We start from the raw sequence: 15,273 nt of genomic DNA, 5'->3' as shown, positions 1-15,273 counted from the left end.
AAATCAAGAGAAGGCTGGGAATTTGGAAAGGCAGCAGTGGAAGAACTGGGAAAGATTATCAAGAGCAAAGATGTGTGGTTAGAGACCAAGGCTAAGATCATCCACCACCTTGTATTCCCAGTTCCTATGTATGGATGTAAAAGTTGGACAGCGAAGAAGGCTGATAAGGAAAAATTGGTTTCATTTTAAATATGATGTTGGAGGAGAGCTCTGCGGACACCCTGGACCACCAGAAAGACAAGTGGGTCCTAGAGTAAATTAAGCCTGAAACGTCTCTGGAGACAAAAGTGATAAAATGAAAGCTGTCATTTCTGGCAGATCGTGAGAAAGCAGGGTTCTTTGGAAAAGATAGTAATTCTGGAAAAAATAGGCAACAGGAAAAGGGGAAGACCAATATGAGATGGAGTGACTCCATAAAAGAAGCCATAGGCAGGAGTCTATAGAAGCTGAACAGGGTGTTATGGATATCACTCATTCACACGGTTGCAAGGAAACAGCCCACTCAGCGGCATGTAACATACAGGTGTGTGGAGAACAGTTGAAGTGCCTATGTGAGTGGCTTTTTTAGAAGAGATGGTTAAGGAATACCTCCCTGAGGACAGTGATATTTGAGCAGAGACTGAAACAAAATGAGGGAGCAAGTCTTACAGATATCTGGGGGGAAAGAATGAACAGCAAGTTCAGTGATTATTAGACAGACACATGTTTTTAATTGGGGTATCTATATTTGTAAATTAGGAGTTCTATATAAAAGACAAATTTGCTAGGACAATCTGAAACTTGGTATTCTGCATTCCTACATGACAGCAGTGTTTTTAAAAAATATGTATTCTATATGTAGATTATAATATGTATAATATGTAATTTACATAATATTATATATACATTATATATACAAAAAACAGTGCAATCTCAGGGTATAAACTCTGGCAACCAAGAAAAAAAGCAAAATATTAAAAGACTTCAGCGTTTTAGTATTTGGGAGGTTAAGGGAGCTCTAAGAACCCTCGGCCACAGATACCTGGGGCAAAGTAGTGGATAGCGGTCTTACCAACTCTGCCCAGTGTCTGCCAGCGGCCAAGGCGGGGTAGGCATGGGGACAACGTATATACATTAAACATGTCTAGTGGACTCGAACCACCTCAGTCTTTTATCATAGGAAATACGACATACGTCTTATCTCAGAGTGAAGAAAGGGGATAGGGTTGAGGCCTGCGTCTCTGGGTCCCACTGGTTTGGTAGTGTCCCAGGGCCCTGACGGAGGCCTTGGGGACTGGATGGATACTGTAGGAACCAGAGATTCTCCCCAAAAAGAGGTGAGATGTGAAGGTATTATCCAGAATATGTGTGGAAGTTCAGAGATCTCTCAAGCTTTGTGCTGCCCTCTAGCAGTCTTCTGGGGCTAAAGGATGGCTGCCCTCATGAGGGGCATGTGTTCTTTAGAAACGCTTGGGTTTCATAAGACAGTGTAATTTAACTTGTTCTCGGTGCCTCAATTGTTAATATTAAGCCGAATGTTGATGTAAGAACAGTGGAGTTCTTTTAGACCAACAGGAAACCATTTAATTAATTACATTTGTTGTAGTCAGTAAGAAACATTCGTTAGGCTACTTATGTTCTGAGCACTAAAGATACATAAAACGATGGTAATGTTTGTGGAAGGCTTTGTAGTTTGCAAAGATCTTTTATATTTTTTATGTCATTTGGTACAACAAACAAGCCTATGTGATCAGTGGGGCAAATATAATTGTAGTTTTTATGTAAGAGATGAGGAAACAGATACTCAGAGGTAAGGGGACTTGCCTAGGGTCATTCAGGTAGGTAGTAACTGATGGAGCACAGACTTGAATACAAGGTTTCTAACATCTAATTCCCTATATTTTCCAGTTTACCTAGAGGATAATTGATATGGATTTTTGCCTTTGAAGAGCCTAGTATTAGTCTCTTAAATTTTTCTTTGCGTCATTATGGATTGTTTTTGGGTAGGAATCTTAATAAAAATTGAAAAAGTTTTAAAGGCTACTTGTGTGTTAATAAGGTTGGCTAGGCAAGTATTTTAAGGCTATTTTAACTAAAATAATGAGCAGAGAGAGAAGAGAATTGGTCATAGAAGATTACAAGAAAAGGGGAAATGAGCATAAGGTAAAGAAAAAGAAAATAATTAAATGTATTCTTTGTTGTTGTATAGAATATACACTTAATTGGCTGGTTTCTAAATGGTTTTAAAATAGATCACTTCTCCAGAAAGTGGCCCTTCAGTCACTATTATTTCTAAGATGTTTATTATTCGATCCAGTTATTCTTGACCTCATCATAGATATTTCCCCCGCCTAAAATAAAAATAACCTGCAAAAATAGTAAATTTTAATTGAAAAATAAGGGCTGCGTTATTTGTTTTAAAGTAGAATTCCCACTGTTTCCCTGTTATTTTGCCCAAGAATATAAGGTTGATTTCTGACCCTCGGATACTAGAGGTAGAATTTTAGAGGCCATGACACTTTAATGTTTTGAAAATGAAAAAAAGCCCCCCAAAATTGGGAATTACCCTATGTATTACTACTTGATCTTTTATAAAGCATTTTTTGAGTGTGCGAAATATAATATATATGTAGAAAAGATTTTAAGACAAATTATAAAGCAAACACCTGCATAATCACCACATAGGTTGGCTAAGAACCAGAACACTGCCAGCATTCACCAACCCCACACCACCACATGTCCCTCTAAGTTCACAAGCCCTATCCTTTCCCTTGGAGGTAACCACAATTCTAACTTTTGCATCTATTGTTTTCCTATTTTTCTAAAAGCAGTATAACTGCTTATGCATACAACGCTAAACAATATTGGTTAATTCTATGTTTTGAACTTAAATGAAATCATGCTTGTACATTCTTTTGTCATTTTTTCTTCCAATGTATATATGTTTCTATAATTCATTTTTTACAGATGACCTTGTAAAATATGTATTAGCCCTATTTTACAGTTGAGAATTTTGTAGCCTAAGAGGATTAAGATCTGAGTTACTGATATTGTAGGGTAGAATCCTGAGGTAAAAATGCCGAAATCTATACTCTTGCAGTTAGCATTAAGGAAGCTTGGCTGCCAATTGAAGTGTTTAACATGTGTAAGTATGGAACTTATTGAACCCTTGTTCACAAACATTTTTACTAAATATAAGCTCCATAAAGGCAAGAATTCATGTCCATTTCGTTATTGCTATATTCCCATTATATGGGACATATGGACACCTAGCAAATATCTGGTGATTGAATAGCTACTATCAACTAAATGTCATTAAGCATGCTGTGCAGATGAAACAACACTAACATATGGCTAGTTCTCTTATTTTGTTGATAAGTGGAACTTTTTATACTCCTGCATAAATGTACTGGGTCCAGGTATATATGCCAGGCATCTGGTTGATAATTAATGTAAATAGAAAATATAAAAAATTTTCCATGCATAACAAATTAACACAAATTTGCTGGCTTAAAGAAGCACTCTTAATTTTCTCACAGTTCTGTTGATCAGAAGTCCATGGTGTGACTGGGTTCTCTGCTCAGGATCTCATAAGCCTAAAATGTATTCTAGAGCTCATAGTCCTCTTCTGAGCTCATTCCTGTTGATTGGCAGAATTCAGTTCTTTGCAGTTTTGAGACTGGGGTCCCTGTTTCTTTGTTGACTGTTGGCCAGAAGTTGCTCTCAGTGATTTGTGGTCACTCTCCAGATATTACTTGTTACTCACCTCTATCTTCAAAGCCAGAAGTGGCACGTCAAAGCTTTCTGTGCTTCAATTCTCTCAGACTTCTCCTATTGCATCTAGCTACAGTGGGGCAGAGATTGGTGGGGATCTGCTTTTAAAGGGCTCCTGGGATTAACATTAGATCCGCCAAGAAAGTCTAGGACAATCTCCCTATTTTAGGGCTAACTGATTAGTAATCGTAATTGCAACTGCGAAGTCCCTTTTTGCCATGTAATGTAACATGGGTGTGATATCTTATATTCACAGTCCCAGATATTAGGGTAGGAAATTTTGGGAGTCCATATTTAGAATTCTGCCTAACACAAGCAATAATGATGCTTCATAACAAAAGCTTTATGATAGCTTTGGTGCAGTCTCTAGGATGGTTTGGAATTTACCCTTTGAGTATGTATATCAATTGCTCTCATGATAAGATAGAGGCTAAGTGTAAATCTGCATTTACTATTTGTTTTTCTGGGTTGGAGTTTTTTGGTTGTTTTGGCTTACTTTTATTTATGGTTTTCTGCCTTTTGGTAGCTGTTAGAACAATTCCCAAACTCCAGCAGTGTAATATAAAAGCTCTCCTACGTAAGGTCGAGTTAGCTTCTAAATGATTTTATATGAGTTTAAGATGATTAAGCAAAAGGAGATTTAAGATTGCCTTCCCTAAACTGGACAGATATATGCAAAAAATTGAAACGATCACCTTCTTACACCATATACAAAAATAGACTCAAAATGGATTAAAGACTTAAATGTATGACCCGAAACCATAAAACTTGAAGTGAACATAGACAACAAACTCTCTGATATTGCTCCTAGTAATTTCTTTTCAAATATATCTCTTTGGGCAAGGGAAACAAACAAACAAACAAACAAAATGGGACTACATCAAATTAAAAAGTTTTTGCACAGCAAAGGAAACTATCAAAATGAAAAGACAGCTTACTGAATGGGAGATGTTGACTTATGATACATCTGATAAGAGTTTAGTATCCAAAATATATAAAGAACTCATATAACTCAACAACAACAAAAAAGTCCAATTAAAAAATGGGCAGAAGACCTGAATAGATATTTCTTCAAAGAGGATATACAGATGGCCAAAAGATATATGAAAAGATACTCACTAACCATCAGAGAAATGCAAATTAAAATCTCTGAGATATCATCTCACACCTGTGAGAATGGCTATCATCAGTAAATTAAAAAACAACAACAAGCATTGATGAGGATGTGGGAAAAAGGGAACCCTCATACACTGTTACTGGGATTGCAAATTGATATAGCCACTATAGAAAACAGTCTGGAAGTTCCTCTGAAAATTAAAATTGGACCACCTTTTGACCCAGCAATTGCATTTCTGGGTATTTATCCAAAGAAAACCAAAATACTAATTCGTAAAGATCTATGCACCCCTTTGTTCACAGCAACACTATTCGCAATAGCCAAGATATGGAAGCAACCTAAATGCCTATCAACAGACAGTTGGAAAAGAAGTTGTGGTTCATATGTACAATGGACTATTAGCCAAAAAAAAAAAAATGAAGCCCTACAATTTGAAATGACATGGATGGACCTATTCATTATGCTGAATGAAATTAAGTCAGAGAAAGATAAATACCATATGATTTCACTTATGTGTGAAATTTAAGGAACAAAACAAACTAATCGAAGAAAGATTCACAAATACAGAGGGCAATCAGGTGTACTGCCAGAGGGGAGAGGGTTAGGGGACTAGGAGAAAGGGGTGAAGGGTTAAAGAAGTACAAATTAGTAGTTGATAGATGGTCACAGGGATGGGGAGCACGGCATAGGGAATGCAGCTAGCATTAATGTAATGGTTAGGTAGGTGTAGAGCCAGAGGAGGGAAGGAGCAATTGGGGAGATCGTTTCATAAACTATCATAAACTATATAAATGCCTAACCAATGTACTATATACTTGAAACTTAAAAAAAAAAAAAAAAACCAAAAAACTAAAAGAAAACAAGATTGCCTTCCCTGAATGTATTCCAGCCTATGAAAACCAAGCTTTAAAATCAGGCATACTATTATCCTCATTTCTAATATGTATTCTATCAGGCATCTTTTTCAAACATAGACCAGTTTGACTACATTGAGGAATGTTGAGGCAGGCAGTCTCCATTCTTGACAATCATCAGAGGTATTAGAAGGAGAACTTCTTAGTAACCTTGGCATAAGTAACACTTTTAGTACCCATCACTTTTCTTTAGATTGTATAGTTAGGAAAAGTTTTATCTGTAGTTGTCTCTGGTTGGTGCATCAGCAACAATTTCATTCCATGCTTCTAAATGAAATCAGACTAATATTTGATGCCGATGCTGATTCTAATCGATTTCACTGATTCATTTTTTATATGTTACATTTTTATTATTTTCAGGAATGTCAATAAATATTTTTTATTGTCAATAAATTCTTTTTTGGTCGTCTTACCATTTTCAAGTTTAAGATAATCTTTTATTGTCATTTCAAAACTCATTGTGACCTACTTATACAATAGAGTTAATAGTATTAAAACTCAAAATTAAGCCCAAGTATAGGAAGCACCTTTTAATGGAGAAAATGAACTAAAATAAGTAATTTTGTTGCTGGCCAACAGTTCTTTTTGTTTGCAACAGAGTTTGATCTGAAACAGTTTTGTTTCTGACTGAGAATTTTTAAGTGGATAGTTCATAAATAGAGGAATTTTTATGTTCTGGCTCCCTAAGAGTGACTTAAGGCAAAAATGACTTTGGGAAAGAATATTTAAATCTAAATCTGACCTCTAGTTATTTCCCATTTTTCATCTTTAAAATGTCTTAAAAAGTGACCTTCTTGGTTGTTCTTCCGGGGCGCTTGGATATTTGAACAAGTTAGAGAAAAAGAACGTATTTAGGAATATCTTTTAGGCAGTTGAGTGAAATAAAGTGGTTAACTGAGACCCCAAACTATGGTAAGTTAAAATATTAATTTAAAAAATTTATTAAGGTGGATTCCATTAAAAATATATGAATACATTCTCACTGAAGAAGACAATATATAACTCTTACACATGGAAATGGGAAAGTCTCCCTGTATTCCCTCTCCTGCACAGATGTGTTTTTCCTAAGGTAAGCCCTGTGGTGTGAATCCTTATAATCAGTTTTGTTTACGTGTAATGCAGTGGTTATATTGAGATACTAATTTTGATGATGTAAAATATTTGAGCACATAATTAGCATATTATGCTGAGTTTATGGTATCGAATCATTTTAATTTTTCAATATCAAGTAAGTTGTATGTTCTAGAAATAAGTGTGTATCTGGCTTAAGAAAAAGGTAGAGCAAACATTGGATGAAAATTCTGGAAGTAGGTATTTAGAACTTGGAGATATTAAATACATCACACCTTTGCTGAAAGGGTTGTTGATCTAGATCCTGGCTAAAGTTAGTCTTTTAAAAATAAAATTTTTGTTTAAGTATAATACACATACTGACTTATGAAAAATACAGATTATTACAAAGTGAACATATCCGTACATTCAATAAATGGAAACTCCCAGAAGCACTCTCAGTCACTAAACTTAACCACTATCGTGAATTCTAATACATTAACTCTCATAACTTCTTTTGTATCTGTTTTCACTACGGTAAGTTTGTGACAAGTAATTGATATTGAATATAACTATGGTAAAACAAAACAGAACACAACTCATAGATTTAAATTGTGTAGTGAACTGAGACCTTTTATTATTTTTTTTTTAAAGGAATTTATAGCCGAAAAAGAGAGGGACTCCAAGCGGGACCCTGGAGCTCTCATTTAATATTGTGAAGCACCTTCTCTATTAATGCCTTGCTCCATCTCCCCTCCACCAAACCATTATCTATTCTCTATAGAATTTGTGTCCAGAGAAATTTCTAAGTTATTTTTTCTTAGGTGATATGTAATCAAATCTATTTTTTTTGTAATATAGGTTAATATTTTGATATGTTATTGCTGCTAGTTCTTATATAGTATTTAACTTAGATAATCTAGTTTATAAAGGTTAATTATTGTATCTAAGTTGATTTAAAATAATTGTGATTGTTTCTTATTATATATATATTTGTTACAAAAAACCTGGCACAGTGATATTCTACTATATGAATGATATTTTGGCTTCATCATGTTTGTTTTCCTTAAAGAAAAATTTTTGTTTATATTTAATAGTATATTGAAATATGCATATATACATGAAGATATTTTATTAATAATATTAAATAAAAATAAAGGATTTAGAAAGAACATGAGTAAGTCTGACTGACATCTATCAGACTTCCATGTAAAGAGGGCTGCTTGCTTTTTCCAGAGTAACAATACAGGGTTGATAGGCAGAGCATGTGACATTGATCACTACTTTCCTTGCACCACCAAGAGATTAACAAGTGCCTGTTATGTGCTAGGAACTATAGAAGAAGAATATATAAAATGTTATGAGAATTATAAAGGGAGAAGGACCTACATTCTACCTTGGATATATTTTTAAGCACACATTTTTATTGTGTGATATTTCCTGATCCTTATATTAACTATAAATACTTGACTCCGTCCTAAATAACCTTTTTTTTTCAGTTTTTGTCTGCATCTCTAATTAAGCTGGTCTCAGATTGCTTCATGTGTGCTTTCATCTTCCACCTTTGGTGAGTGACACATAGTTTATGAAGCACTTTAACATACATGACTTATTTGGGTCTTACAAAGATTTTCTAGAAATGTCAGGAGAGAGTTTGTTATCCTTATCTTAGAGTTGAGGAAATGACAGCACAGATTAAAAATAAAGGATTTAGAGACTTGGTCAAGTCCCTGGCTAGTAAAGGTAATGCTTCAGGCAGATCTCATTTACTCTGACTCCTGATTCAGAACTCTCTGTAGTGTACCTATCACCTGCGATACTTAGCAAGGTACTTAGTAGATGTTCAAAAACTTAATTGATTTATTGATATTACTATTCGTACTATAATTCTAATGGAATAAATGCTATGGGTAGATTGTAGAATATTCTGATGGAGTACTATGATGTGGGAAAATGTGTCAAATGAGTAATTTTTGTAACTTTTGTTCTCAGAAATATCTGCAGCTGTAGGATTTCATAGCCCTTTGTTGATATTATGCTTATGTCCTTTCTTATGTAAACCTTATTTTGTAAGTTTCTAGGTAACTTGACTTCCCAGAGTCCCCCAATGAATTTTAACCACACTGAGAGGAACAATTTTCTTTGTAATGCTATGAAATAATTCTCGATATTTGTTGAATGAATAAACGAATGATTCTTAATAGTGCTTTTTAAACTAAGCATGATTATATATTTTACCTTTTATTCTATATCTATGTTTAAATAATCCTAAACCACAGAAACGAAATACTGATTTTTCATTTTATAGTGTAAAACGAGTTAAATCTCATTTATTTTAATGTAGTACCCCTAGTGAATATGAAAACCTTAACAGTTTAACTAGAGATATCTATGCTTTATGTGTGGCCTATCCTGAACCCCTTGGAGAAAGACTTTATACAGAAACTAAAATTTTTTTGGAAAATCACGTACGGCATTTGCACAAGGTAAGGAGTGATACATATATGATATAAATACTGGTCATAAATATTGCAGCTGCATAATTATTTGACTTGTTGACTGTTTTGCAGTGCAGAACTTATATCAAATTAAGATTTATTTTGTTTCCTAAGTAGCATTTTTCTAATTATATTCACGATCTATGAGTCAAACACTGTGTTGTTAGGTTCTCACAAAGAAAATCAGAATAGTCGCTCAAGATCCTTCAGGCAGTAAGTGAAAGAGTAGGGTTTCAAGTCAATATTTGTTCACTTTTAAAAATGTGCTCCTTTGTCCTCTGGATGCTGTTTATAGTTTTCTCTTGATATTGCTTCTCACCTCTTGGTAAATCTCCGTCTTTTTTTATTTTCAATTTTTTATCTGCCTCTTTCTATCCTAAAGTCTTACAAAAACCTAAAATTAAAAAGAGAAATGGTAAACTAAAAAGCACTATAGAAACTCTCTCTCTGACCAGTTATTTTGATTAGTATGCCATATGTAAGAGGGCAGCATCACAGACTTGATCTGCGCGTAAACAATGAATGAATTTTGCAGTATTTGGCTATCAACAGCATTTCTAATTTATTTTGATCTACTGATCTTACCGGGAACTGGATGAGATCATTTATTGTATGGGCTGCAACTTGACTCTGCCTTATATTAGCTGTGACCATGGGCAGCTCACATAACCTACCTTATGAAATGAGCTTTAAGTTTCTTTATAAAATGAAGGTAAAACAACACAATCTAATGTCTGACCCTGCACAAGGCTCGGAGCAGACAGTTTTTACAGTGGATAACTCACAACTAGAGCTTAGTCGATCATGTGATATTTCCTTTAAAACATTCAAAGGAAATGCTGTACTTTTTATTGAAAATGCAGATGCAGTGATCTAGTGTGTTCTTTTACCAGCTCATGAAAGCGGTTTTGATAAGTGCTTTAAATAGGTCTAAAAATGATTAATATGTTAACCTTTAAAGTTCTGTGGTGAGCTATAGTGAGCTTTAGTGGTACCATAATTGATTACGGTGTAAGGCACTTATAAATTTTGCATTTTATCATAGGTTGTAAGTGTGATTAAAAAAAAAACAACTTATTTTCGAAGTAATTTTAGACTTAAAGTTGCAGAAATAGTACAGAGAGCTCTCATATACTTTTTACCCAGCTTCTTAATGTCTTGCATAAAAGTGGTACAGTATTAAAACTAAGAAATTAGCATTGGTATAGTTGTATGATTTAAAATGATATTGTGAAATAGTTTTATGAGTGTTTATAATCTTATATAATTATAAATCATATGTTCTCAGACCCAATAACAAAAAAAGTTGGCTAATGTGTAGGTGTCAAAGTAAATCATTAATATAGCCAACAGAATCAGTTTCACCTGTGAGGGAAAAATTTGATTTGATTGGGGGAGGGAACGTTTTTAATTAATAAAATATTACATTAACATTATAGATGATTTAGAACATACAGATAAGCAAAAAGAGAAAAATATCACCCATAACATACTTCCAGAATTAAGCACTGTTAATATTTTTGACATCTATATTGAATTTATTTATTTTGGTACATATTAATATATATGTAATTTGATTTGATAATTTCTATAATGCATTTTTTTGCTTTGTGTAGACTTCTGTTTTTTGTTTGAAAATGGTCATGTTATATACTTTAAAATCTTTTTGTTTTTAATAATATCCTAAGTCTTTTTCTTTGTCATTCAATAGGCTTTTATATTACTGGCAATGACTGCAAAATTTTTCATGGTGTGGAGATACTATGATTTGTTTAAATATTCCTATATTGCTGATCATATGATTATTTCCAATTTATATAACTTGCTATTTTAAATAATACTTCTGTGAACATTGTTATAGGTAAATTACTTTTTTGCAGCCAAGTTTAAAAAATTTTTATTAAAAAACATTTTTTTATGTAACAAAGTTTTTTCTAGGATAAATTCGCAGACATGGAATTACTGGTTTATAGGTCATGAACATGTTTTAGTTTTTTTTTGACATATAGTAACAAATGGTTCATGGATTTATATTCTATCAAACCAGTAACAGCAGTTCCCCAGAATTATTAATAGTTGCTATTTTTAATTTATTTACCAATATATAAGGAAAAAATACTGTTTTTAGGTTATTTGTATTGTCCTGAGTCTTCATTGTTAAAATACCAAGTTTAAAAGCATAGTATTTCTTTATAGAATGAATTAGATGAAAATTGATGTCATGATTTTTTAAGGTCATAGGGACAATTAATGAGTTAATGAAAGAACTGAAATAGGAGAACCTAATGCCTCCTGAATTTCAGTCTACTGTGTTTTTATTGTTAGCCTAGATTTCCTTCAAAAATAACTTTTTAAAAATTAGACCTCAGATTTCAGTTTGATTTTCATTTTTCAGAAAATAATAAATTTCTATTAAGTAAATATAAAACAACTTGGGGAATATGGAAAAGGTGTCAATTTTCATAAATAGTTTTATTTACAGAAGTGAATAATTTAGAGTGATGATATATCAGTCTGATAATTTACTGATCTACTTAGCAGGTTGATCAAATGTGATATATTTGAAGAAACACATAGATACACAGCAATTGAATTACATTCTATTTTAAACTGATCTTAATATAATATTCTAGCCCAAAGACAGCATCAAACCATTACATTTTGTTCTTTATCTAGGGAATGAAATAATTTACTCTCTAGTATGGATGCTTCACTTTCATATCTAAGACATATTTTTTTTCTAGTTGTTTCATTGTTATTAAAGGTAGTTAGTATGTAGCTTATAAATGTAATTCATAATGCTTAAATTACGTCAATTATTTTAGAATGTTAATTTTTGATAAATTTTATGACTTAACAAATGAAAATGATAAGTAAAAATATTTTTCTTCTTTATATAGAGAGTTCTGGAATCCGAAGAGCAAGTACTTGTTATGTATCATAGGTATTGGGAGGAATATAGCAAGGGTGCAGACTATATGGACTGCTTGTATAGGTAAGTATGCCTTTAAACTCTTAACAATCTAAACAGTATTGCTTACATTTATAATCGAAGGAGGCTTTTTTTTTTTAATATTACTTATTACCCATTGAAATGTATAGAACTAAAGCATTTGCTGCTATACAGACTTTGCTTATGGGGAAGGTCTGTAGTCTGGGTCATGTGGGTATTTGGGAGCCAGGAAAGTTATTTTGTGAAAAGTAAAACTATATTTGATGGCATAGCACTGTTTCTTCAGATTGTCTGGGATTATATAGCACATGTTAAGTCTCAACAGTAATGGATAGACTCAGTTTGGATGAAACTTAGCAGAGTAAATCTAAGCCCATGTCCCCCTGCAGCAGGCTCTCATTTGACTCTCAGATTCAGTGTTTTATGTTTCATGGAAACACTGTTAGTCAAAGTACTCAGCAGTTTCCCTCTTGAAGTTCTGCCTGGTGTGTGTTCTTCGCTTCACAGGTTTACGTTCCCTAGGTTTTTAGAACAATACTGGAATTTGCTCACTCTAAGTTGTCTGTGTTAGAAACTAGAGCTTACTTCTAAATGGCCGTTAGTTTTTCTTTCTTCTTAGAAGAGCAAAATATAATAAAACCAGAAACGAGCAATTGTTGACAAGCACAGCGTTTACTGTGGCTTTGGCTTTTATAAAGCAGTGTTAGTCATACATTAAACATCCTGACATTTAATATTTTCTCTACTCATCCTAAAGTGAGATAGTCATAAATAGAACTTTAAGAAATCTCTAACTAAATTGTGGGAGAGAGTTTGGGGAATTTTAAGGATAAGAGTGAGAGTGCATGCATACCTTTGCCATTGCTGAGAAGGTTGGGCCGCTGGTATATAGATGACAAAAGAGAGGGTTCAGACTGTGTACCATAGAGTGGAGTCCTTCTCCATCTAGATATTCCAGTATAGATTTAGTGGTTTTCTATTCTTTATTAGTTTTCTAGGACACAATTCTCTTGGTTCTCCTGCATCTGTTTACCAAAATCAACTTTATGTTATTTAATGCTATTTAAATGAAAACTATTAAATTAGTACATTAATGAGCTTTTATTACAAGTTGCAATATATATGATATACACAAGTGTGTGTGTATATTAAATTATATGAGCTAGTTGGTATTTCCATTTTTATGTGAGGAAACTGAGTCAGAGAGGTTAAATGACTTTGCTCAAGGTCACTCAGCTTATAGTCCAAGCTTTTTATCATTTCTTACTAGGACTGTTAATGATAAAGTTTCTATAATCAGCTTCCATTTTCACTTCTACCTTATTCTATTTGGTAAACTTTTGATGTTATCTTTTCTAAAATGCAAATTTGATCACTATCTAGCCCCTTCTTTACTCCTGTTTGATTCACATTGGTAACTTAAAGAAAAATAACAACATTTTAAAGTTGTTATTCTGATTTTAAAGAAAAATAACAACATTTCTGCCCCACCTTTCCTAGTACTACATATCTGTTTAGACCCTGCTGGCCCTTGAGTGGAATATTTAAGGTATTAGCTTGCGAAATAACACTTCTCGAAATCCTGTAGGAATTAGCATGAGAACAATTCTTATAATGGAATTTTCTAAGATAGATGGAAAAGCCTGATTTCTTAGAGGCTTCAGAGTTACCTTACACTATTAATTCTTGCCAAATACTATTATTATGTTACTGCTCAAACTCCAGAAAAGCAAAGAATACTTATTAACTACTTTGTTGACAGAATAAATTGTAGAACATGAACTACTGCATTATACCTGAGCAGAACAGTCTACCTGTGTGGTAGAGTATAAACTATATTAAGAAATTACTGGAAGTGATTTTTCTTTTAGTTTCCTAGAACATATGTCTTTATTTAAAAACCGACGTGTGGTTAATAATTTTGGTTGTAAAATACTACAGTGATTTAGAAGTTAAGAATGAAAAATAAAAAATTGCACTATTTACGTTTTAAATTCTATCTTTAAATTATTTCAAAAGCTTGTCTCTCAAGCTTATACTCTCGAGTGGAAATCTGGAATAAAGATATATTTAATCTAAGTTAAAGTTTTATTCCGAGACAGAGAGAATAGTGAGTTTTCCTATCAGATATTAACATAGGAAGCTTCACTAAAACAGTGTACTGGCTTAGAAATATACGTATGGATCTTTGGAGGAGATCAGTGAATTCAGGCCTCTGCAGATGTAGCAGCTACTTCTTCAGAGTTAAAAAAGCACTATTTTGAGACGTTTACACTTACTACGTAGGTATGAGGGAGCTATTGTAGGATTCTAAATAGGGGAGTGACATCCTGAAGGCAGAATTTTTAGATGAATTGGAGATGCCACAAACTGGAAATAGAAATTAATCACGAGAGCGTTGCACACAATTCAATTAGCGGGTAGGCAAATGGCATTGGAAGTGAAAAAGAAAGTCATGGAGGAGATGATGAACAGTTTAGGAGGACATGAAGATTAAAAGAGGTAAACCAGAAGGATGAGATAAGTGTTTGAGATTACTGGGATGGCCATATACCACTGTCCAAAAAAGAAACTGGTTTGGAGCAAAGGATTTATATAGGAAGACACATAAAACAGTTAAGCTGCCTCTACTCAGGGAGCACACTTTGTAGTCGAAATATTACATTTGTTTGTGTTTGTGTATCCTACCAGATGTGCAAGCTCTGTGTGGGCGGAGACCACAATTTTGTTTTTTATCTTTCTGTCCCCAGTGCCTTGCATAGTACCTGCCATAAAGTACACACTCAGACAATACTTGTTGAATGAAAGAGTGGGAGTTTCTGTGCCAGCTCTGCCACTTGCTAGCAGATTGACCTCTGGCAAGTTCTTTAAACCCTGTAAGCTACAATTTTTGTATATATAAAATGAGGATTGTAATAATACCACATATATATCTACCTCGTGCTATTCAGCTATATAAAATGTTTAGGGCTATGTCTTAGACATATG

The 15,273-nt window shown here is 33.5% G+C and overlaps 1 protein-coding gene across 6 annotated transcripts in view; it reads left to right on the top strand.

The window, feature by feature from the left end:
* CUL2 (cullin 2) overlaps positions 1-15,273 on the top strand; it is a 93,834-nt gene that overhangs the window by 26,503 nt on the left and 52,058 nt on the right. For 5 of the 6 annotated variants that reach the window (XM_025046408.1, XM_025046407.1, XM_025046406.1 and 2 more), the window contains 4 exons: positions 2,088-2,142; positions 8,334-8,401; positions 9,179-9,320; positions 12,233-12,327. In XM_025046408.1, coding sequence (XP_024902176.1) covers positions 2,088-2,142; positions 8,334-8,401; positions 9,179-9,320; positions 12,233-12,327 — 360 coding nt within the window. The remainder of the gene's footprint in view (positions 1-2,087; positions 2,143-8,333; positions 8,402-9,178; positions 9,321-12,232; positions 12,328-15,273) is intronic. The other variant, XM_006911364.3, reaches the window with a different exon arrangement.

This window comes from Pteropus alecto, unplaced genomic scaffold (assembly GCF_000325575.1).
Source record: "Pteropus alecto unplaced genomic scaffold, ASM32557v1 scaffold204, whole genome shotgun sequence".
NCBI classification, from domain to species: domain Eukaryota; kingdom Metazoa; phylum Chordata; class Mammalia; order Chiroptera; family Pteropodidae; genus Pteropus; species Pteropus alecto.
This window is presented reverse-complemented; position numbering and strand designations above follow the sequence as displayed.